General features: G+C 46.6%; 1 protein-coding gene across 2 annotated transcripts in view; it reads left to right on the top strand.

Moving 5' to 3' along the window:
- The window catches only part of ITPKB (inositol-trisphosphate 3-kinase B), a 71,574-nt gene that overhangs the window by 6,099 nt on the left and 40,251 nt on the right, over positions 1–25,224 (top strand). The window contains exons 3-4 of one of the 2 annotated variants that reach the window (XM_052687280.1): positions 14,426–14,855; positions 15,669–16,785. In XM_052687280.1, coding sequence (XP_052543240.1) covers positions 15,823–16,785 — 963 coding nt within the window. In that variant the 5' untranslated portion in view covers positions 14,426–14,855; positions 15,669–15,822. Of the gene's footprint in view, positions 1–14,341; positions 14,856–15,668; positions 16,786–25,224 lie in introns of those variants that run through there. The other variant, XM_052687289.1, reaches the window with a different exon arrangement.

Here is a 25,224-nt window from a genome sequence, read left to right as displayed (position 1 = left end):
ACTTAGATCACTTCTCACCCTCTGCTGCTTTTCTCTATAAATTAGATTTCTGTCTCCCATGTCTTTCTGCAGAGCTGTTCATACTCCTGTTTATTTCAGCATTCATACAGGAGTTCCATAACTTCATCATTTCATTCTTCCACCCAGCACAAAGGTCTTGGAAGCCAGTCAGATCACTTAATCTATTAAAATAATATTCTGTCCCAGAAGGCCAGTGTGATGCTTTTCATAAGCTCAAAGCCTACCCTGCTTATTCAGGAAAGACTCCACATGAATGCTGAAGCAAGTCTAGCCTGCAGATCCTGATACGTAGTTAAAACAGGCCATGGCACAGCAGCTGTTTTGGCAGGTGGTTGCAGATGAGAAGTTTTTCTAGACCTTGAAAAGAAGAACTTGTTCCCTCTGTAGAGGTTGTATCCAAACACAGAATGTCTGTTTGTTTCTAATCTCAGCACTGAGCTGTGTCTAGGAGTCTCTGGATAGCTGCCTTGTGCACATGAAGGGAATGAGGAAGCTAATGCTTCTGATACCGAGGAGAGCCTTTAGTCACTATAGCTGGAATAGTTTTGCTGCAGAAAGGAAGTGGGAGATTTGAGCAGCAAGGAGAAAAAAACTTGTGGCTTGGTCACTCATAAAGGATGCTGGCGGTCCAGGTTGGCTTCCCAGCTCCTGCTCAGTGTTCCTAAATGTCTGTGCAATATGGAGATGGGAATCTTGTTGGGACCTGAGTTGTTCCTGAGAGAGTAAACTCTTGGACAGAGAGATTCCTGCATATTACAGAGGTGCATGTCATTTATGTCAAGGAAATTCTGCCTCTAAGGTCATTGGAATATGTTTTCAGTTTTGTGGCTGAGCCAAAGAAATCAGCATAGGGCTGAAATCAGTTTGAATTGATTGTGACAGAGATGTCTTTGTGTGTGTGTTCACAAGAAAAACTCTAAAATGTTGCTCTGAGTTGTGGCACATACATTATTCAACCCCAAACGAAAGCTTTCCTTACTCAGAGTGAAAAAAAACTAGTTAGCAGGCTAACTTAAAATTGCTGATGGCAGCAGCCACGATTTGCAAAAGCAGGCACTCATCTAGGCTGTGTGCTACCCAGATTTGAATACACCCTCCATCTGAGAGGATCCGATCTGCATCTCCCCTTTCTCACAGAGGTATCTTCTCAAGGCTGTTGTACGTTAGCCAGACGTAGTCAAAAGGAGGAACCTTGCCTAACACAGTGATTTGTCTTGTCTTATGATTTAATCTTTTTAAAAGGCAATACATTTCTGACATGCTGAAATAGGTGTTTGGTTTTTTTTTCAGGTGTTTTGTTGTTGTTGTGTTTTGTTTGTTTGTTTTTTTTCGGTTCAGGGCAAATTATAATTCTGAAAGAGGCCAGTTCATAGATCTATTATTTCTCTGCTTTTTGATTGTTGTTTGTTTGGTTTTGAACTGTCCAATGGACTCCTAAAAATAGGATATAATCTTCTACTGAAATCTGTGGGAGAGTAGAAAAAGGATACAAATGATACCAGTCTCTTGGGGACTTTTCTAGAAGGGCCTCTGTTTTATCATTAAAAAAATATGAAATATAACATGCTTTAAGTCATGTGCCAAATAGTTTGATTTAAACTTCAGATTATGGGATTGAAAAGCTTTTTTAATGTAAAATATTTCTTGTAAAATCTGAAACAAGTATATGTTGACTCATAGCAGAAAAAATGAATCATAAAGCATAGCTATTTGGATATTCACAGCAATGAACACCAAAACCTCCAACAGTTTCAGCAAATTGTAAAACAGACTCTACACACCAAGTGGGCTGACCAGGCTCCTCCAAAGGAGCGAGAACTAAAAAGGGAAAGAAAGAACAGCAGACAGGGAGGGCAAGGAAAGAATAACCAAAATAACTTCAAATCTGCTGCCTTCAAAATCAAGAATCTCTTGGATGTCTACAGTCCTGAGGTCCTGATAAAAACAATGAAATCTGAATAGAGATCACATTGCGAAATGGAGCTCTAAACAAATACCTATATTATTACATTGCCTATCTAATCCCAGAATGTGAGGGAGAGAGGAAGGGAGGAAGGAAGGGAGGAAGCGAGGAAGGCAGACAGGAAGGAAGGAAGGAAGGCAGTCAGAAAGGAAAGAAACAGGGAGAAGCACAGGTGCCCAGATCTTTGGTCTTTACTGGGCTAGAACAACACAGTTCCTTTCCTTGAAGGCAATCTCCCTACCCTAGAGTGGAACACTAACTGTGAAACTGAAGAAAGAGAACAGAACAAATGGAAAACTTTAATTATTCATTAGTTTATTTCAAGATCTACTACATTCTATTAGTTGGGTACGTAGTACGTAGAGACATTTAGTTTTTCCCGTGCTGGGGTCCCACCTCATTACCAGTGGATGTGTTCTTGGGCTTGCAAGAAGGGCACAGAGGGTGTGTTCCCAGCTTGGCAGGGAAATAATGGGCTCAGTATAGCAAGAGAAGAGACTGCTGCCAGCAAGAACGTGGAAAGCCACAGGGAAGCTAACTAGCCCAGGGAGCCTGCATACCCAATGCTTCAATGATTGAAAAGGTGGGAAGTTGCATCCCTGGGGGAAAAGAACTATCTGCTACAGGGGATGTCTGTGCATTGGAAATTAATTGGAATTCAGAAGATTATTATGAGCTCGGATGTAAATCCTCACTCTCAGTTTTTGAATAGTTGAAGTTTAAAAAGGAAACATGGAAAATGTACTTCCTGGGAGACAGTGCTTGTAAAAACTTTGAAGTGAATTCTAAAGGGCTCTTCGTCAGCTTCTAATGAAGAGATGGCTGAATTTCTTAAGTAAGTTCACAATGCAAGACCCGGTTCACAGCCCATTCTAACCAGCAGGTATTTTCTTTGGACATAGTTAGATCACATTTGTGAACTATCATTTGTGTTTTCTGCTGAAATTGTTAATCACTTGGGGAATTTTCAGAGATACTCTAAATACCAGAGGAAAGATCAAAACTTATTTCAGGTGTGATGTAATGCACTTTAGTGGAATCTTCCCAGGGATTTATCTGGTGTACTATTCACAAATTATGATTATTTGAAATGTAACTAAAATTAATTACAGGCTTTCAAATCCTCTTGGTATTTGAAATGCTGCAATGATTTTGCATTTACTTATGAAAAAGCTTCCACAATTGTAAATGCTTAAACCTATTAGCAGAAAGTACTTGACTCTAATCTCATTCTTCGACAATTATTTGGAAAATTGTACACAGAAATGGCTATTTAATTCAGCTTACCTGTAATGCAGCTCATGTCTCAATGAGAAGAATCAATGCAAACTCATCCACATGTATGCTCATAGTGTTATATATTTTAAAATGCTTGAAAATTAAGATGGAAAATGAACCACCTGAGGTATTTCAAAACCAACTCGTCAAGATTACCTTGTCAAAGACAGCATTTTTCATTGAGAAGAGGTTAGACCAAATACGGGCTTTCTAAATGGACACTCTGTTGGAGATAGAAGTTGACAAAACAAAAACAAAAACAAAGAAACAAACAAAGAAAGCACACATTTCAGAGAATGTAAGGCCCCACCTTACTCTTTTACAACTTACTTTACTGGCAAATGCGTCTGACTCACTCCAAACATTAGGAAAAAAAAAAAGAAACCACTGAAATCATTCAAGCATTAAGAATGGCAGGACGAAGTTTTGATGGAGAAAAAGATGAGAATTACAAATCAGTGTTTTTATGGAAAATGAAGTGTAATATTGACTCCAGACAAACTCCCATTTCTGGTAAACTTGGGAGACATTATCATTTAACAACTGCCAAGCAAATGTAATCAACAGTAGAGTGTTCTACACTGTTACTGCAAAGGCCATCATCCTTTTTCCAAAGCACCTAAAAACTGACACATATTTGTTTCCATGTAAATGCAGTGTTATGCTTGCTCCTATTGGCAGCTTGCATTTGAGGGAATCTGACTTCCTTCTATCCGCTTTCAGCTGAAACAAAAATATATGTCTGATCAGCTTGGGGCAATGAAGTTGCCCTGGCACTGCTTTTCTCGGTTGTCCAGGCCTTGAGTACACCCCTGGTCCTTGATGTACATTTTTCTTCAATACACTGCAACTGTATTTACTGCTCAGAGCCTTGTTGTGGAAGTTAATTTTTTTCCATCAGCAAGCAAGCAAGCTGGGGAAAGATGAGAGAAAAGGAATGTTAAATCTCTGTGCAGACTCAAGCTGACAGTCAGCCAGCAAAGCCATTGCTGCCTAAGTTATTTAGTTAAAAGAATACGTGAGAAATGTAACATTAGATGACAGTCGTGTCAGAGAACATACATCATCAGTTTCCAGCTGCTGATTAATCATGCAAAAGAAATTAATTTGGACATGGACAAGTATGAATCTAACTTTTGGGACAAATAACCACATTCATAATGGAAGTAGAAGAGAAGAATTTACCAAGTCTTTGGTCAAGTTAAATCATTTCTTTTAGAACTGACATAACCATCAATTCTCTCTGTTCCTGTCAGATACATCGCCAAATCCTAAGAGCTCAATTGCAGTTTTGCATTATTCAGTCTTCTGGCTTCTGAAGAATTACTGGAGAATTCCCCATGTGCACATCTCGTCATCAGCTTGAGGGAGAGAAGATGGGAAAAGGAGTGGAAGACAATTAAAACCAGTGAAAATTTAGGAGTTTCACTGAGACTGAGCAGCAAAAGAGCCCCTGGCTCTTTTGTCTCAAGGACTTTGGGAAGGTTTCCTAGGGCACTCAGCACTCCAAGTAACATGGATCTTTTAGCTCTGTCATTCACCTTATCTCAGCTTTCAAAAACATTCACAAAACCTGGACTCATGTGAAGCATCTCACAGTGTCCCACACAACATCCCGGTCTCTAAATTGGAGAGATGAATTTGTTGGATGGTCCCCTCAACGCATAAGGGTTTGGCTGCATGGTTGCACCCAGGGTGATGGTCAAGTGGTGTTCCTCAGGGGCCAGTACTGGCATCAGTGGTGTTTAACATCTTTGTCAGTGACGTGGGCAGGAGGACTGTACGTTCAATTGGCAATTTTGGAGATGGCAGCAATCTGTGTGGTGCTGACAATACACTGGAGGGAAGGGATGCCATCCAGAGGGACCTGCACAGCCTGGAGAAGTGGGCCTGTGTGAACATCATAAAGTCTAACAAGGCCAACTGCAATGTCCTGCATGTGGGTCAGGACAATCCCAATAGTAAATACAGGTTGGGTGATGCGTGAATAGAGAGCAACCCTGTGGAGAAGGATTTGTGGGGTACTGGTGAATGGATAGCTCAACAAGAGCCAGAAATCTGCATTTGCAGCCCAAAAGGCCAAGTATATCCTGGGCTACATGAGAAGCATGTCCAGCAGGTTAAGGGAGGTGATTCTTCCCCTCTGCTTCATTCTTGTGAGGCCCAACTTACAGTGCTGCAGTCAGCTCTGGGGCCCCGCAAGAAAGATTGTGAAGTTGCTGGAGTGAGTGGGCCCAAAGGAGACCATGAAGATACCAGAGGACTGAAGCACCTCTGCTATGGAGACAGGCTGAGGGAGCTGGGTTTGTTCAGCCTGGAGAAGAGAAAGCTCCAGGGGGACCTCATAATGTCCTTGCAGTACCTAAAGGGGGCCTACAAGAAGGCTGGAGAGAGATGCTTTATCAGGAAGTGCAGCGATAGAACAAGGATTAAGAGCTTTAAACTTAAATAGGGAGATTTAGGTTAGATGTTAGGAGGAAATTCTTTACTCAGAGGGCCTGGCACTGCTGCCCAGAGAAGCTGTGGGTGCCCCAACCCTGGAGGCACTCAAGGCCAAGTTGGATGGGGCCCTGGGCAGCCTGAGCTGGTGGGAGGTGTCCATGATGATGGCAAGGGGAATAGAACTGGACGGCATTTAAAGTCTTTTCCAACCCAAACCTTTGATTCTGTGATTCTTTGATATACAAGGGATGACTTGGCCCAGTTTGCTGAGCAGGATAGCTCTAATGAACTTCACTCTTTGTGTCAGCACCATTGCACTTTCTTAAGTGCTAAGGCACCTGCTAACAGTCTTCCCTGAAGGTTTTAAGTCCAAGTATGCTCGTGAGATGCTCTTTCCAAAATCAGGGCCCTGCCTCACACAGGGGCTGTTGCTACAAATAATCAACATTTTAATTTGTCTAACTTTAAATTCCATTCCACCAACCATAATAAATTATGGGCAGAACCATTTTCCCTCCACATCTCTTCTTGAAACAAGAAAATTGGTAGATAGTTCTCTGATTACCACTGTTGCTGTTGACGCAAATGGCCCCTCACTAGATCCTCTAGTTCTTGTTCAGCCCCATCCATCACCTTCACTGGGCAGAAGAACTGTTCAGTAAACTGTCTCTTAGTGTCAGATGGGTTTATAAGAAGAATAAAAAAAGACGACATTTCATTGTTTCAACATTTGTTCTTTTCAGGAAATATCAGAAATGTGAAACAGAGGGAAACAAAATGTGTTGATGTTGGATTTTTTTAAAATAATATATACTTGAAATCCAGTTCAAAAATGACCCTTATGAGAGTTAAAGAAATTTGGTTCTGTAGTTAAGAAAATAAGTATCTCTGCCAACAAATGATGGGTGTTTCCAGAATACTGTTTCTCTGATTGGGAAGGGTCACTCCAAAGCATTCCTCTGGCAGCTTTTAGTAATACATCTCCTTCTCCCTGAGGAAGATATCTTCTTAATCTCTCAGCCAGCAGGAGAGAATGTAAGGGAACTAGCAAATCTCAAATTTTGTCACAGGGAGATGCATGTGTAAAGTTTCTTGGAGTTACTCCCTTCCCGTTCCTGCAAAACATCCCTGAATAAAAGCTGTACTATGTTCTTGGTGGAGAGAAGACCACAAAGATTGCCTGTTTTCTCAGTGCTTCTGGCTGGACTTGCCAGGCCAGCAGGCTGGGCTGGGCTGCCACTCTGAGGCACCATCCTCCATTCTGCCCATCTCAGCAGTCCTTGGTAATCCAGTCCTGAACGCTGCTGACTGGCAGCGTGGGAGAATCAGTCTCAAACAGCGAGGGCTACTGGCCTCTGTAGACGTGTCCAGAAAGGAAAGCAAAGGATCAAAACGGATCAAAGAGCTGGTGGGAAGAGAATGCTGAGGATCTGTGGGCCCCACAGCTCTCTCTCCTCTTTGTCCTTTTGCATCTCAGTATGTTTGTTACTCAGGCAGTTAGGTGAATTCCCCTGGGAAAAAGAGAGCAGCCAGCTGGAACTCTGTATTGCCCATCATAGGCCGGCAGGAAGCAGGGAGCAAATATACCATCTTTAGGAACCCATTAGAGTCTGGTCATCAGCTCTCATTCAACAGGCACTCTTCTCTGGGCCAAATCTTCATCTTCCATTTCCAGCTATAATGGCTTTTAAGATATCTAACTTCAAGCAGCTTCACTCTGGCTTCTGCCAGACCATGCAGTATCTTTTACAGACAGTCCCTTCCTTGGAGCATGGAAAAACAGTGCAAAGAAGGGCACACCTGAGAAGAGTGGCAAACTTCATGGGGAAGCGAACAACCATCCGTACTTTTGAAATCTGCCTTCTCGCTCAGGCACCTGAATGTGGCTTTACTTCTTTCAGCTCAGTTACATATAAATGTAAACTGGTCGTAGAAACATACCCAAGGTTTTTGAGAGCATGGTATTAATGTGCAAAATGTCAAAAATCTGAAACTTTATAGATCATAGCAATGGCTTAAAAATCTTTTACGTGTGTTCCATCAGAGATGAATAACTCAAACAGTTCAGAAGCAACCTGAAAACATTTGGAGTTAGAGGAGACTTGTCCCAGACATACCAGACAGGGCAGGTGGGAGGGCAGCAAAGAAAACTGCTGTGTTGCTGGATTTGCTGCAGACAGGGGTGGCAGTTTGAGGGCAATGCATAGTTCCAAGGATGGATGACTGCAGAGCTGGGCAGGGAGCAGCAGGGAGATAAGGCTCTGAGTACTACTTGGTACTAGAACAGGTTGTGGATGGAAAACTGCTCTTGGTACTATCCAAAAAAACAGAGGCTGTGCCAGTAAGGGTGTGCTACAGAGGTGAGTGCCTGTCGGATGTGCTAGCCTGTCAGGATACACAGAAGAGAAAGTAACAGAGCAGCAGTTTGTGTGTGCTCATGTGGATCATCTTAGGAGTACCTGTGGTCATTGAATGTGTACTTCAACTCTTATTACAGCCAAGTGTGAAAACAATAATGAAAATTATGTAAAATCCACATAGATCTGCCAGTTTAATAAATTCTCCTGCACTCATTTGGAGATCTTTTTTTTTTCCTTTCACAGTGGAACAAAAGCAAACATCTGTCCTTTCTTGTCTCTGCACTATTAGGAATATAGTGGTAAATCCTTAAAAAGGATTGTTATTCCATGGGCTTTCAGTTGAATGCAAAAACAGTTTCTTAGAGACATCCAACATGTTTTGTTTTAAATTAAATGCCCACGTCCCAGAATGAGCTTTAAAATTACTAATTATGTCCTCTTTAGTGCCCTCTCTTTACCAGTTTTTCAGAACAGAGATCCTTCACTGCAGAGTGGAAACTTGGACAGCATTTCTTGTGATTTCGTGTTCATCTAGGTGCAGTGGAATTTCATGGCCCTGGAGACTGCACGTCCTGCTGTGTACTACGAAACCCAAAGCAGTCACACAGGCACGCTGTACATTTAATAAATAGCTTATCTTTTTTCCTGCCGCTATCGTATCTATCTCAAACAAACGCAAAGCTGCCCAATTATGGCCATGTGGTCACAGCCTAGTGGAATAAGTATGACCCACGAGTAGAAAAAACCTCTTCAAACAATGAAGCAGTATATCTCTGCAGTTGTTTTATCCCCACAACCACAGAACGAGGTACAACTTTTAATAGCCTCAGGGTTCAGCTGGGATAGATTTCCCTTTGTTATTTCATTTTTACTGAAGTTCAGTAACACTGCAGAATTCATGTGCTCCTCGTGCTTCTTGTTTGGTCTGTGCAAAAAAAGGAAACATTAATGCTGAATCACGGGTCACTCCCCTTGTATTCTTATTATCAGCAAATAGCAACCATGAGCCTACTTGCCAATGCTGCAGCTCAGAGGACCGCAGTTATGGTGCACATTGGGCTCTTCTCTGGCACGAGGCAAAACTAGGAACAGCAGAACTGTTGGGTATATCAGGGTATAAAACACCCAGCAGGCATTCACATTAGTCTTTCACGTCTTCATTTTGAGTAATTTACTAGCTGGGGGAAAAATGAAGGGGCCACTGACATGTGCACATTGAATCACGAGAAAAGTAAACTCTTGTGCTTGCGATAGGGTTTCCTAACCTTTCTTGCCTTACGTCTGTGCATGTAATTCCTTGTCAGATTACTTCACTATGAATAATATTTTCCATATATACATTTTAAATCTCTTGAGCTCTGTAACAGCTCACCAAAGTCCTGCAGCAAAACCTGATCTTCTTAACCCTGCACTAATGCTCTGCGTGCATTAGTGCTGTCCATGGCTATATGGGTCTTCCTCCAAAGGCCACTAAGATCTTTGGCTGCTTTCTGAGCTGCACTGAGCCATATTGCTTGGTGCAGCACAGGGCGAGGTGTGGGCAGGAATGTGTGGAGGAGGCTCTCGGAAAACAGAACTGGTTCCTCTGTGATCCAGGTGGATGCACGAGCTCAGACAGACGTGGGCGCAAAACACAGTCTGCCCAGAATCACATCAGCTTGCTACTGGTGCCTCTGCAGAGCTCTTGATGTTCTTAGTGTTCTTAGTCCCAGAGTAGGAGTTGGCACAACAAATACTAACCAGTTCCTCCTTAATTCTGCCTTCCTATGTGTGTCTGCAAGACAGCAGGAGGGGGTGCAAACGACCAGGTAACCCAGCTCAGAGGTCACAGAGCTGTGCAGAGCTGCTGCTTTCTGAGCTGTTTTCGCGTTGAAGCAGTGCAGGTTTGATGCAAGACAAACACCAGAGTCCTATTCACTAGCTTTGCCTGCCAACTAGCCAGGCCAGAAATGTGCTGTCGCTGTGACAGCCACCTGCCCAAACAGCAGCCAGTGTTCCTTCACCTCCTCTGCGGTTCCTTTTCTCATGAAGTATCAGCCAAATTGATTTTCCATCACACTTTCTGGCTATAGAATTACTCTGTATTTGTCCATTTCTATATTTTACAAGATGATGATATTCAACTCACTGGTGAGAAAGTGCTATAAAATACTGGCTTTCACTGCAGTGATGCTGACAATCCTTCTTGTGCTGAAATTGATAAATTGTGGCCATTCAGAAGACTCAACTCTGAAATACAGTGAAGGCTGTCTTGTCCAACCAGTCCAAAACATGAGAAAATAATAATTTACAAAATGAATTTTAATACAAAGGAAGAATGTAAGAAGGAGGATACTTAAGGAATTGGTGTTTTATGACTCTGCTATTATGCTATTTTTCTGTGTTTTTTTAACAACTGGATTGACACCAAATGGATTGTGGTCCTTTCTGTCCTATTATAGCTTTACAACACAGCCCATGCCATATGAATTGAGTGCATCTAAGTGTTTGAGTAAGATGACCAGCATCTATCATACAACTGTTCTGCCCTCTCCATAGAAGGAGGTGTTTCTGCAGTACAGGACCTTGTTTCCATAATCTCTGTGGTTTTGTTTTTTTTCATTGTTACTGCTGTTTGGATTGGGGAATGTGTCCTTTAAAGCAGTACACATCTTCTCTAGTTTTCCCTAAGGAAAGCAGATCAGGGGAATATGCCATGCACTTGGAGTGTAAAGTACTGAGACTTGCTCATGTTCACTGGGTGCAGCGAACACATTTGGAACAACTATTTTTAAATAAAGCACAATAATTAATTGGTCTGCCTTCAAGTGCACTGAGGTGCTGAGAAGACATTAGTTTTGACAGCTGTGATATTTCTTTCCCAAAACACTTACAGTCGTGTGTCAGCAGGAGATGTTACACAGCCAGGACAGCTTTGTGACCTTAATTGTCTGTCCTTGCTTTGTTTCAGGAATAAATACATCCTGCTGTGAACATGAGCCCTTCCTAAGTGGAAGAGTCTGCTTGTTTTAGTGGCCTCACACTAGAACAAGGAGAAGGTGCCCACACAAGTGTTTGCATACAAAGACATAACCCAGCCTGCTTTGATAACCTCACGCATTGCAATGCTTTTCTTTGGGAGCAAGAAGTATAAATTCAAATGAAGAACACAGATTAAGCATAAGCGAGCTCTTTTGGGAATGCAAATTGCTCTTTTGCTTGATGATGTGTGCTGAGATGGCAAGTGAGTCAGATTGGGGCTGTCCTTATTTTCTCTTCTTAGAGCACTGAATGCAAAAGTGCCAAAGATACGTAGGGCGTCCTCAGCAGCACCAAGCAGCTACAGCCGCGCTGGTGTCTGGAGACTCCATCTGGTCTAGGAGAAAAACTTGCCTGCTTTCTTACCTCCATTCTTGTTGCTGGTTTGGACTAACAGTGTGTTTCAGTTTGTGCTTTTCACTTAGTCCAAGCTCAGACACTTGGTTTCCACTTGATTGGAAACAAGTGTGCTGGAAGCTGCCTGCAGTTTCTTCACTACACAATGTGCACTGCTGCCTGGCTCTAGTCTGAAAGTAATTATTTTCTACCCATACCTGCCCATTCTGAAAAGGTATTTATCCCTAGGTATATATTTTTTTCTCTCAACTTTTATTAGCAGCTTCCTTCCTAAAGAGAAACTTGTTGCTAGTGTAATGTCCACAGAATAGCTCTAACTCACTCTCTCTGGACATCACGTATTGCAATTCTTTGGCCCAAATTCTGCAATATTTTAAGGCCATGACCCATTAGGTAGTTCTGAATCAGTAAATACGCTGCAGCGAGTTCACTACTCCCTTGTCTTGATCTCTGCAGATAGGATGGGATCAGAAGGGACTTGAATTTGTGTGACTTGTGTGATCTGGATGGGCTGGATAGCTGGGCTGAGGACTAGACCAAGTGCTGAGTCCTTCACTTTGGCTACAACAATCCCAGGCAAAACTACAGATGTAGGGCAGAGTGACTGGAACACTGTATAGAGGAAACAGACCTGGGGACTCACCTGAACATGAGCCAGCACTGTGCCCAGGTGGCCAAGAAGACCAATGACATCCAGGCTTGTATGAGAAATAGTGTTGCCAGCCGGAGCAGGGATGTGATCATCCCTCTGTACTTAGCCCTGCTGAGACTGCACCTTGAGTACCATGTTCACATCTGGGCCCTTACTACAAGTAAGACATTTTGAACTTGGAGTGTGAAGGGCAACAAAGCTGTGAGGGGTCTGAAGGACAAGTCTTATGGAGAGCAGCTGAAGGAATTGGGGTGATTCTGTTGGAGAAGAGGAGGCTCAGGGGAGACCTTATCACTCTCTACAACTGCTGAAAGGAGACTGTGACGAGATGAAGGTTGGCCTCTTCTCCCATGTAACTAGCAATAGGACTAGAGGGAATGGCCTCCAGTTGTGCCGGGAGAGGTTTAGCTTGGCCATTAGGAAATATTTCTTCTCTGAAAGAATGGCCAGGCATTGGAACGGGATGTCCAGGGAGGTGGTGGAGTCACAGTCCCTGGAAGTGTTCAAGAAACATTTAGATGGTGTACTAAGGAACATGGCTTAGTGGGAAATATTGGTGATAGGTGAATGGATGGACTGCATGATTTTGGAGGTCTTTTCCAACCTGGGGGATTCTATGATTCTTTGACTTTAAGAAAGGACTTTAAGCACCCATCATGGTTATGCTGGTGAGAATTCTCTCAGTGTAAATAACCTCACAGAACAGTCAAAACATGCAAACAGATATGCAGCAGTGCTTGCAAGTACATGCATATTATATTAGAATACCACAGTGCTGCTCTTTTAAGCTCCTTTAAGAAGGAAGATACCCTTTTATCTGCATCTATCTATCTGAATTTATTTTTTCTTTCAAATGTTCCCACTTTTGGCTGACGTGAGGGAATGGGAGCAACAAAAAAAAAATGGAATCTGCAGATATTTGCACACATGAGTAAGCTTGTGCCCATGAATAGTGCCATTATACTCAGTGGGTCACTTTGCTGAGAAAGATTGATCACAGGCTTTATTTCGTGAAAGACCAGTTCCTAACCGAGCACAGACACTGAGGGAACAGACTCAAGTGGAAAAAGTCTAAAAATCTCTTTTCCTGCCCTGAATTCAAAATAACATTTCTCTACTGGAAAAACAAACATAAGCTCATTCTGGGTGTCCGTCTGTCTGCCTGTGGGATTGGCAGTCCGCACCTTCGGCAGATTCAGAGGCCTTTCTGCCCCTTGTTTAGACTCAGGAGGTTACGCCTTAATGACAAAAAGCTGGTCTGCTGTGACATCCATTTCCCCCTCTAGGGAAAATTCCTAGCTGTGAAATCCCAGCAGAGACATCTCACAGCTGTTTGGTTTTTTTTTTTTTTTTTTTTGTCTTTTTCCATGGCCAATCCAGACCAACCCAGAAGTTGCCATCTGGGTCTGACCTTGACACTACTTGGAGAGCAAATTACAGAGCCTGCTCTCCTGAAGTGCTGACACAGGGACAACTATATCCAATGAGTTATCTTGATACAGAAATCACACTGTATCACAGCCAAGAGCCTGCTCCTTCTGCCAAGTGGGACCCGTGCCTGAGGGCTGAGGAGCTGAGGAAGCACTGCCTGTGGCCTCCTCTGCCCCAGAGAGGACAGCAGTGTCCTGGCAGTGGCTGCCCTGCCTAAAGCCAGGGCAGAGCCACAGGAACGGATGTGCCTGACAGCTTCCATCCCTTGGGTTTGGCCACCGGTGGCCACCCACCCCATGGGATTTGCTCATGCAAGGCTGCCCAACCCAGTGGGGTAGAACCAAGTTGGAAGGGACCCCTAAAGGCCATCTGGTCCAACTCTCCTGCATTGAGCAGGGACACCTACAACTCCATCCAGTGCTCAGAGCCTGTCCAGCCTGACTTTGGTCTGCTGCAGGTGACCAACGTGCTGAAAAGCATTGGGACCGAGCTGTTGTGACTGCCTAGGCGGATGTCTGCCTTACAGTGGGTGCATGGGGAGATCGGGGACCTTCAGGTCTTTGTTCCTGTGGGTGCAGGCACAAGACTTTGCCTCAGTGGTTGTATACAGAAGAGGAATATGAAGGCCAAAGGGGGAGAGGGGGGGGACTGGAAAGGGAAGCAGAGGTGTGAGAGGAGAGTGGGAGGGTGCGTCTGTCCTTTTGTCCCTGCCAGCTGTCCCGGGCACCATGTGGAGCCCCATAGGGCCAGGCCCCGTGCAGAGTTGCGGGTGCAGGACTCGCAGCGAGCCAGCTGCAGGGCGCCGGGGAGAGGGGTGGAAAACGGATCGTGTATCTTTAACCCACAGAGGCCGAAACGTGGTTTTTTTCTTAGTTAACAATGGAAACTTTTTTTTTTTTTTAGTGTTTCCCTCCAGCGGTCCTGCCAAGCAGCACAGAGCGACCGAGAGAGCGAGCGAGAGAGCGAAAAAAAAAAAGAAACTTGTTCCGCTGAGTTCAACCCCAGACAGGCTCACAACTTCCTTCCTGCTTTCCTACCCCCTCCCTCCGCTCTCCTCCTTCTCTCGGCTCCTCTCCCTCTCCTCCTCCTTCTCCTGCTCTTCCCGCTGCTCCTGCTCTCCCCACCGTTCCGGCCGCACGACGAGAGGGCTCCGCGGACCTGGCCGCAGCGCGGAGCGGGGAACGCCGCTCTCCCGTCCCCGAGGGGCGATATATCCGCGGGGAGCGCGGAGCTCCGACGGCGCAGCGCGCACCGCGCCCGCGGAGATGGCTCCGGCATCGCGCTGCGGCTGGCGGGGCGGCGCGCACTGAGGCGGGCGCAGAGCCTGCTCCAGGTAAGCTCCTCCGGGCGGCCCGGGCTGCCCTCCGGGAGGGCCGGGAGGGAGGAGGAAGGAGGGAGGGGACGGAGCCGGGTTCCAGGTGCCGGGGGCTGCGCGGAAACCTGGGGGCGCTTATCTGCCCGGAGTCGCGCGGGGGGCGCGTGTGGTGGCATCACGGCACTTCCGAAGAAGTGTACTCCCGTCGCCGGGGTTAGCACATAGGGGCATAAACAAGCCCACACCCTTGCGTAGGTTGCGTTTCTGTATGGATGTCGTGGGGTTCCCATCGCCGGGCACGGGATGAGGATTGCGGCTCCGGAGGCGTACGGAACAAACGGGCACAAAGCAAGGCAGGCAGGAGAGCAGAGGAACGCCAGGAGGCAAAAGCAGAGCCCCTCTTGCGTGCACGCAGAGCTGCCTCCCCCAGCTGCCTCCGTGAGCGGGACGCGGGCTGTTAATGGGGCAGCTGCAAAGCCCAGGGGGTGTGTGCAGGGAAATGGGACAGAGCACGCGTGCAGCTGTGCACACCCGTGCTGTTGCATATAGGTGGGCAGGGTGGTGGGGATGTGGTCCCCAATTGGGCAGGCAGGTGTCATTGAATGAAATCACTGAATGAGACTGGGTGTAGGTGACAAACCAGAAGGTGGCAAATTTGAGCTGTTTGGACTTTTTCGCTTCCCTCCAAAAATGTCAGCTTTTGGAACAAGCACTCAGAAGCTTCCAACTTTCAGCTCCCACTGGTTTGGCCCCCGCTCCCTAACTCTGTTGCTGGAATGGCTGCCCGCTGTGCACAGAGTCCCTCTCATTTTTCCCTCTCCCTCTCTGTAGGCATCCCGTTTTATGGAGCTGCGGACCAGAACCAGCCCAGCTCCCCTGCTGCTCTCTGGCGATGCTGCTGATCCTGGTGTGGAGAGAGCCCCGGCAGCCCCGCTGAGCCTGAGTGCCGAGGCGGCAGCCTGCCTGTGCGCCCCGGCTGACTACTATGGCTGTGTACTGCTATGCACTCAATAGCTTGGTGATGATGAATAGCAGTAGTGAGGTGAAAAGCAGCGGGAGCAAGACACCACCTCCCTCCAGGCAAGCGCTGCCCAGGACCCCCGAGACAGCTGGCAGCTGCTGCCCGCTCCCTGCCTTCAGCCCAACCATTGCGCCGCCCCGCTCCCCACGCCTCAGCTCCGCGTTCCTTTTCCCTCCACCTGAGGAGCCCCCTCCGCAGCTGGGCAGCCCTGGGGGCCGGCGGGGCAGTCGGGGAGGAGATAGGCCACCAGGCTCCCCTGTGGCACGGCGCCTGCAGCGAGAGCTGCACAACGTTCAGGTGAACCAGAAAGTGGGGCTCTTCGAGGCACACATCCAGGCACACAGCTCTGGGGCCCACTCGCTGTGGAACCCCCTGCCATCCTCTCCTCGGTCATCTTCGCCCCAGCCATCCTCTCCTCGGCCATCCTCGCCTCGGCCTTCTTCACCCCGGCCATCCTCATCCCGGCCTGCCAGCCCCACGGTGCCGATGATGGGGCTTGGCACAGGACCCCGGCCGCGGGCTTATGGGGAGAGCAAGAATCCAGACGCTGGTAGGGCCCAGGATCAGCCAAGCACCGCGGGCCTCGTGGTGATGGAGGGGCAGGTGGTGGGGATGGAGCCATCAGATCCCAGCCCGCAGCGAGGTGAGGTGGTGATGGCCACCTCAGGACAGGAGGGCCAGTACCCAGTCATTGGTGGTAGCATCCCTGCCGTCATCATCACAGACCTGGGAGGCCCGGAGGAGGAGGCAGGAGCCGTGCCTCCCAGCAGCCTGCCTGTCCGGAAGCTGTCTTCATCATCAGCCTCTTCCACTGGCTTCTCATCATCCTGGGAAGAGTCTGAGGAGGACATCTCCAGTGACCCTGAGCGCACCCTGGACCAGGCACCTGCCTTTCTGCAGACTCTGGACCAGCAGAAGCCCCGAGTGGTGAGTCCTGGGGCAGCCCTGAGGAGGGGGGAACAACCCCACAGTGGTGACATGGGCACTGTGGTTGGGTAGAGGTCTGTGGCAGCAGAGATACATGGAGAAATTGTATCCCTGGGTTTCCCATGAGGATTCCTATGATCTGCATGAGCCTAAAGGAGAATTTAGTTCCTCTTCAGAGTGGAAATCTTGCTGGCCGAGCATCTGTTTTGTTTATACATGGTGATGCCCATCACTATGGTGTTTGTGTACCTTTCATATGGAAGCACATTTCTCTAGAATCTCTGCTACCTCCCATTTACAAAAAAAAACTTTTTGCTTATGGAGTATCTTATATTTTAGGTAAGCATATTTTTAGGTATTAAGTTCATTTCTTTCTGGACCTTGCTTTCCCACATGGCTGGTTGGGAAGCTTCAGGTAAGAGAAAGCATCAGTGCTGTCTTACCCATAAAGCAGAGAAGGTCTCCTTGGAGAAGATTCTTTGGGGCATTCTCCAAAAGCAGGCGCTCAAGAGATTTGTTGTGTCACACTGGGGATTCATCCTGTGTCTGAATGCTCCACACAGAGGTTTGCTTTGAGCTGTCACACTGCTTCTGTAGAGGGCTTTGAACCTCCCGGAGTGGCTGTCACGAGGTTGTCTGATCGGCATGTGGGCTTATCATCCAGATGGGAGACATCACCCTGTTTTGAGATAAGTGCTGAAGTTTGAGACCACACTGACAAGCCCTGAAAAATGCAGGGCTGCCCACTGCCTCCTTCCTTGTAAAGAGCCTGGTAATGGCCCATCAGCTGTCAGTGGTGTGGTTCACTCTGTTTAGTTTCCAAAGATATGTGATAATGAAACTCGATTGCTAAGATCAGTTACACAAGGAAGACCAAAGCAGAGTAAAGTTATCAAAGTCATAAAGCACTGACACGCTGCGGTTAGCAAACACTCAGCAGACTGAAATAAACATATTTGCTTTCCTACGTGCTTCATTTTGTTCCAAGAACTGGGGCTCAATTCCGCTCAGGACAGAGCAGCAGTTGAGTAAAAGCATGTAAATGAAGTTACAAATGTGTGGCTTGTCGTGTTTGCAGACATTTTTGTATTTTGGGGCTCTTGACAGATGAATCAGATCACTGCCTTTTATCGTTGCTTCTGCCGATGAAATTCCACTGTTTTTGTGCACAAGCTGTAGTAATCTAGTAATCTCTGCTCCGTCCTCAATGACAACTGTTCCTTCTGCTGGGTGGCACTGATGTTCTGAGAACAGCTCACTGATGGGCAAAGCTGTCCCTGATGTTGCTGTGGAAGGTGTCCCGGGGCCTTGGGCTGACTGTGCGACTGGTTGACAACATCTTAAATCCATAGTGACAGCAGAAGGCAGCTACTGAAGCAGTCTCAGGTTGCACACTCATTTGTTTTGTGAACTCACTACTTCTGTGTCTGGAAGTGAGTTGTGAGAATGTGTGAGAAGCTCTCTCTGCATCTCACGCTTTACTGTCAAAATCAATCCGTCTCCCAACCGTCTCACTCTGAGCTGAGTAGGTCATTGCTGAGCAGGCAGGGCACTGCCAGTCTGTGCCAGGTGCCACAGGGAAGGTCTGGGGAACCTGCAGGAGAGGAGTACTGAGCAGTGGGAAAGCCATTCTCATTGCAGATATGTTCTGCACTGCATATCTTCCATAGCTTGTTTACAGATTTGATAAACAGCAGGCCTGCTGCTGCCCTTCCTTTCTGGAGGCTGTCAGGCTCAGCCGATCTGTTCGGGATGTCCGGCTGTCTGCTGTAGTTCCTCCCGGTGTTCCCGGGGAAGGGGCAGATCCCTGCATCTGGCACAGCCTCATCCTCTGGTGTACTTCAGGTAGAGAGCTTCACCTGCAGTTGGGTCTGCGTGCTAGATGGTTGGCCGAAGAGAATGGTGTCTCCCTGTGAAAGGGACGAAGGTGGCAGCACCGCTTTGTTTGACCCCAGAGACCTGCAGCAGCTCTGTGGCTGAATATCTGCCGCAGGCTCATTGTTGGTTTGCTGAAACTGTTTGCTCAGTGCATTGCCTGGCCCTGGAGCACGGTGGCCGTGCAGCACTTGGAAACAGCAACTATGCTGTGATTGTGAAAGACCTGTGAAGCACAGTGACGATAAGAGCAGTCTGACATTTTGCTGTTGTCTAATTGCAAATCCACTTAAGGTCTGAGTAAACCTCCACGTAAGGGCTTTCTCGGCTGTGGCTTTCCCCAGGCTGTGGGTTGCTGCTAGAGAAACCCCACACTTGTTTATTGATGCTTGCAGGGTTTCAAAGATGCTGATGACACTTCTTGGGCTGTGTGGGAGGACTGTCTGTCCAGCACGCTGCAGTTCGACACACCGTGGGGCAGCCCTTGCTGCGTACCCTGCATGGCAGCCTGGGCAGCTGCAGGAAGGAGCAGCCGTCTCCATCCACCCACTGCCTGAGCTGAAGGGACATAGCAGCTTTTGGAAGGGCTCTGTCACAGCACATGTTGTGCCGGGGGAGGATTTCTTCTCTCCTGGCTGGTTGGGCAGGTTGGATATGCAGGGAGGAAGAGTGTGCTCCCCATCTCTACTGCAAGTGGCGCAGTTAGCTCAGGGCAGTGACCTGACTCCTCGAGGGGATTTCTCACCCCATAGAAGCCCCATGCTAGCAGTGGCTCCTGTGGAAAAATGTGGACTTGTGAGTTTGTCTGTTCCCTGGGGACCCTGTTTGCAAAGTGCAAGGAAAAGCTGGTAGACTGAGGTACGCTTCACAGCAGGACAGCTGGCCCCAGTCCGGCTGTATTCCTTTAGCAAAAGCGATTCCAGTGCCGATTATTACAGTAAGTCATCATCATTGAACTAAACCCTCTAGTTTGTCAATTCTTGAGTGCTAGAAGCAAGGCAAGAGGAGTCAAAGGAAATGCAGAAATTGTGCAAGTGTGTACTAGAGAAAAATGCCATGTCAAGGGAAAAAAAATAAACTTCCTGGAAAAACAGAGCAAAATACTATAGCATTCCTCATCCTGTCCTTCCCACAGCTGCTGTGCAGGCACAAGGATATATGTTGAATAGTAATCAAGAAGCTCTCAGTTCAGTGTGAAACCTCTCCTCCTTTCAATAGGCAGAGCTGTTTGCTTAGGGTTAGAGACTTCCATTAACATGTGCAAAATGGCAAGAGCATTTGGAAAATGCTAATGACATTGCTGCTTACCAGCGTTTTTTAAATTGATTTATTTGTTTGACTTGCAGTGGCTGTATTTCTGAAAGGAGCCAGGTCTAGATAGGGTTTGCATCAGCCAAGGGCCAGTGGGATCCTTGCTTATTTCTCTTTGAGATGTTCCACAATGTAAGCAGGGTTTGTTCCTATAAAAATCCATCAAACTAAACACGCCCTAATTCCCTTTCCTAGCTGTCACTGTGATCAGGAAGTCTCTGTGTAACAGAAACCATGACTGCATGGCTATGATGATGTGTGCAAGCCCTTGTGAATATGCATTTTTATGCTCACTGTGTTTGTGTATTTTGCTTCTTCCTCCAGTCACATTGGTATTAAAAGCTCCTAAGCTTATGAGCTTAAGTGGTATCACCAGTATAGTATCAATACAATGTGTGGCATGTTAGCATGCTTGCTCTGGCAGTGTGTACTATATGTGAAGCAGTACGCATGGCACTGCCCAGGGAAGATGCTTAGTCCTCCAGCTGAGGTGCCAGAGAGTCATAGAGTCATAGGATGACAGAATATCCTGAATTGGAAGGATCATCGAGCCCAACTCCTGGCTCCACACAGCACCACTGGAAAATCAGACCCTATGTCTGATAGTGTTGTCCAGATGCACCTTGAACTCCAGCAGCTCGAGGCCCACTGTCCTGGCAGCCTGTTCCATGTTTACTGCCCTCTGGGGCAGAGCCTTTTCCTAACCCCCACCTGCCTCTCCCCAGACACAGCTCCATGCCATTCCCTTGAGGACGGAACCACTTTCAGCACTGCTGTGGCAAGACTCAGACAGGCTGACGTGGGCACCTCCACTTTTCCTGCACGTCCAGCAGACCTGACGACATGGCGTGTTTTGGCTGACCCATCCGTGGCTGGCAGGATGGGCAGAGCGTGAGGCTGTCAGCTGGCCAAGTCTGTGCACTCTTGGGAATTCACAAAGCATTGCACCATGGTAGCTCATCTCCTACCTACTCATGTGGCCTGCTCTGCAGATAAGCAGCTTTCTTCTGGGCTCCCACCCATGCAGGCTAAATGAGGATGCTGCCATAACCTGATGGAAGATAAGCAGTGCTATTTCAGATCCATTTTCATCAACACATGTAAGTTCATTGGGAAGGGTTTCTTCCCTGTTAATGTTCTCCACGATTGACAGCACAGGAATAACAGGGTGCATAGCAGATGTCTTATTTGCTGGCACAGCTGACGTCTCTTGCATATTTTGTTTTTAAACAATTTCACACTGAAGATGTTCATAAAGAAATGAAAGAAAACCCAAAGCATTCCTGAGGTGCAGGAAGAACGGGCAAGAGCAAGCATTAGGTTCATCTCTAGGATCTCCAGCTGCAGATGGCAATTGCAGGATGTCAGGAGCTTTGCTAGTTGGACCCATGTGGTGTTAAGGTGAATGTCCTCAAAATTAAACTCTCAGATCAGTGGAAACTTTACAGTTTTGTCTTTAACATTCTAGAGCCTTGCAAAGACAAAAAACAATCAAACTGTAGTCAGCACCTGTCTCATGTTTTCCATATTATTTCTATAATGTGTTAGGACAGATTTGCATGCAAAGAAAGTATCAGCGCAGCACCGAGCTCTTGCGTGCCACACAGTGACTGAAAGCCAGCGCTGAGCGAATGTTTTCTTTACATGTAAATCTGCTCTAACTCACTAGAGAAATAACGGCATCTATGTACAATGTTAAACTTTGCTCCAGCTAAGATTAGTCTTCTGTAATTGTTAGAGATTATTTTTGTTTATAGCAGTAGGTAAATTTGTGCAGTAAATTTGACCTGCTTTCATCCAATAAAGCCCAGCCAAGCTTTCTAAGAAAGATATGTTAATATTTAACAGACAGCGAAAACTAAATGTTAACATTTGCAAATCACCAAGTAACTTAGCAGCCTAATCCCTGTTCTCAAATGTGACTTCTAGGGCAACATGGGCTTCCATGCCTGCTGGGTCACTTGGCTTGGCCCACATACAGAATTCATTGTGCTCAGCCTCCCTCTCCTCAGGAAAAGTCCTCTCCTCCAATACCTTTCTTTTCTATTTGCTCCCATAGTATCTATAGGATTAGCTGTAGAGTGTTCTTAAGACGGGAAGCTGATCTTAAATTGCTCACTAATGTGTTCTGTAGTACGTACATATAATAAATACATTCACATTCACCATGCACACGAAGAGCCAGGCACAGCATTTGCACAAGGGCTGCAAATGCTGCAGTCTGAGGTTCACCACTTTCATGTGAAAATGCCCATCGTTTGGCTCTTCGGTCAGTGTTCAGGCAGCAAAATGTGCAGTTTGCTCTGCAGCACCTTTCAGTTGGTATGGGTACACATAGAAACTCACTGTCTCCACCTGCAAGGTGGATGTTTTTGGAAAATGCAGATTACAGCCACTTCTTTCCATGGCTTTGTGTCTGCAGAGAGACCCTCTGCTGCCATCAGCTGTGGGCTGTGCAGGGCTTCTCTGCCATGCAGTTTCTTGTTGAACAGTGATATCAAAACCAGAAATAGCTGCAGGCTGCTAAGACCGATGTTAACCTTTTTCCTTTCACTACATTGATTCCAGCATTATCAGACATTTCAGCTATGGGAAGAAGTCTGTGGTTGGTTGTTTTTTTCTTTTAAATAGTAAATCGTTAATGGTGTAGAGAAGGGGAGAGAGCCTGCTAGAAGGAATTCAGTTCTTCCTTTCAGATCCGTGATATGTGGTTAGCCAAAACATGAGGATTGCTTCTGGGAGGAGAACTGTGGTGTAGTTCTGCTTAGCACTTGAAACTTCTTGTAGTACAGTGCATCATCTGATCAGCACTGCACAACAGGAACTGCATTAGCATTCAGCACTGTTGTGGTTCTTAAGGAGTAGTTAAGCATCCCTCAACACCCAGACAGACATTTGAGAGCTCTGAAGTGCCATGCTGACAAACATTTTAATGAGGTTTGGTTCAACGTACAGAATTAAATTCTTTTCACCTTTCGGATCACACATTTGGTTTGCAGAGCAGTCAGCAACTGCAGTTCCCATGTTGTGGTCCTCACTGAATTGATGTAGGGCTCACTGTTGGCTTCTGGAGTTTCATCTTTGCTTTACTCCTTACACCTGATGTTTTGGAAAATGGGGACCTTAAGACTGCGTGAAGCAGAGGAGGCTCTTCTCTCATGGATGTTATGGTCACCAAACTCTCTTCAACCCAATTGCCTTGGGCTTTGCCTGAATTGAGACCGGTGTATCATTACCTGGAATACCCAGCACTACTGGTTGGTAGGGTTGTGATGCCAGGGAGCAGGCAGAAATGTGCACCAAGTGGAGGATAGCAGAAGGCTGAGCAACGGCTGCACCTATCTTCAGCAGCACCTCCTCCTCCCCCTTCGCTTCCTGTCCCTTTGCCCTTGCTTGGGCAATTCATCTGCAGCAAGATACAATCAAAGAACCCTCTTCCTTTGCTAAACAATTCACTTCTTTTGTTAGGGTCAGATAAAATGCTGATAAAAGCTGTTGTAGCTCCGCTGAGGCCAGCAGGAGTGTGCTGCAGATTCGGTCCTTGATCATTTTCCCCTTTGTCTTCCCTGCACGTATCCAGTTACACCTTGCAGCGTGCCCAATGTGAAGCTGAGTTAATGGAGCAGAGAAGCAGTCCCCACACAGGTTCTGTCTGTTGATGCACACAGCCTTTGGGGCAGGAGTGTTCCAAGCAGAGATCTGCATGGCAGCTTTTTGGAAACTGCATTTAAGGTTGAGTGTTTTTTCTTGTTCCTTGCTAAAGTCTCCATTGCCTGCTAATAGGGTGGGAGCAGAACCTTGCCTTCAGCTCACTGCTAAGCCCCTTTCATTGCAGCCGTATTTTGACAGAGTGTTCTGGTGAGGTGTAAGAATAGGTTCTATCCCACTGAGCTAAATACAAAACATCTTTCAGGAACGGGTACGAAAATACAGTGGGTGAGGGAGACCGTGTGTGCCCCTTAAAAGAGCTGAGCCCCGATGGGTTGGGGTGAGGGGGTGGTGAGCAGGTTCCTTCCCACCGTGAGCACCATAGGGATTGCTCTGCCGGCGGCTGTGAGCCTCGTCAGGCATCCAAGGCACAGAGCAGCCGGGGGAGAATTAATAACACGTCCAAATGTAATACGGTTGCTATTATGGGTAATATATATTTAACACTCTGCAGGGACCATTCAAACCTGCATCTGTAGGAAGGGAGAAAAAGTCAATCTTGCTTTTTTGGCAGGCTGCAGATCAGAGTCCGATCTGCAATCTCTCTCGGTATGTTTTATGTGGGTGGGTTTTGTTAAATTACAGGCAAAGTTATTGCACCCCTAGGCTACTCGCACTAAATGTTTGTCCAATTTTAGCAACATTCTTTCCAGGCTCAGCTACATTTGTTTTTATCTTCTCTATGGCAATTGATGATCTGAGTCTAAAATGTCTAACTCTGCAGGATCTCCCGTTATATGTTTCTTCCCCAGCTGTAGCTGAATCAGGACAGTATAATACTATGACATGTTGTAATGCCTCGTGCTTTTTTTAATACATTCCAGATCTAAGGAGTCAGCAAAGTTTACATATCCAAAGTAATAAATTTAAACAGTAATAAGGACAAATCCTGAACCGTGATTGTATCTTGAAAGTGTTTTGGTGTTATTTTTCCCTTCTATCTGCTTTGGTCTGGCGAAGGTCTGTTTGTAGGAAATTCAACAGGACAGATAAAAGATGATGAGACAAACAACTTAATCCCTTAATAATGTTAAGTGGAAAATCCAACAACAGATTGGCAAGGAACTCGAATAACAACTGCAAAGTGGCCCTTACTGAGGACTGCAGAGCTGGTTTGAAAGGCAGAGCCCAGGAAATAATCAAAGACGAGCCTAAATAAGATCCCACAGGTTCAGATACTTCTTTCAAACCCAAACTGGAGCCCAATTTAATTTTTTAATCTATACCTGTATAGTTCAGCTCCACCACAGCCCAATTTTTCAGAGCAGTCTCATGCCTCCTGCCGTTCACAGTACCCACAACAAATGACCACAAAGGGCTGCAGGGTTGTGATGTTTGTGGGTGCTGGTACAGGAGATGCTGCTGGTGGGGGTGCATGTGGAGGTGCCAGTGCCTCCTGGCTGCACCAGGCAAGCTGGGCTCAGCTTGCTGGCACCATGCTGGTCCCCACATCCCACTACCTGCCTGGCACCCAGCTGCACCCCACGCAGCCTCCCTCGTGCCCATTCCTGCTGCTTGGGACCATCTCAGCTGCTGCCAGTCAAT

The sequence above is a fragment of the Tympanuchus pallidicinctus genome, unplaced genomic scaffold, assembly GCF_026119805.1.
Source record: "Tympanuchus pallidicinctus isolate F22 unplaced genomic scaffold, pur_lepc_1.0 scaffold1, whole genome shotgun sequence".
NCBI classification, from domain to species: Eukaryota; Metazoa; Chordata; class Aves; order Galliformes; family Phasianidae; genus Tympanuchus; species Tympanuchus pallidicinctus.
This window is presented reverse-complemented; position numbering and strand designations above follow the sequence as displayed.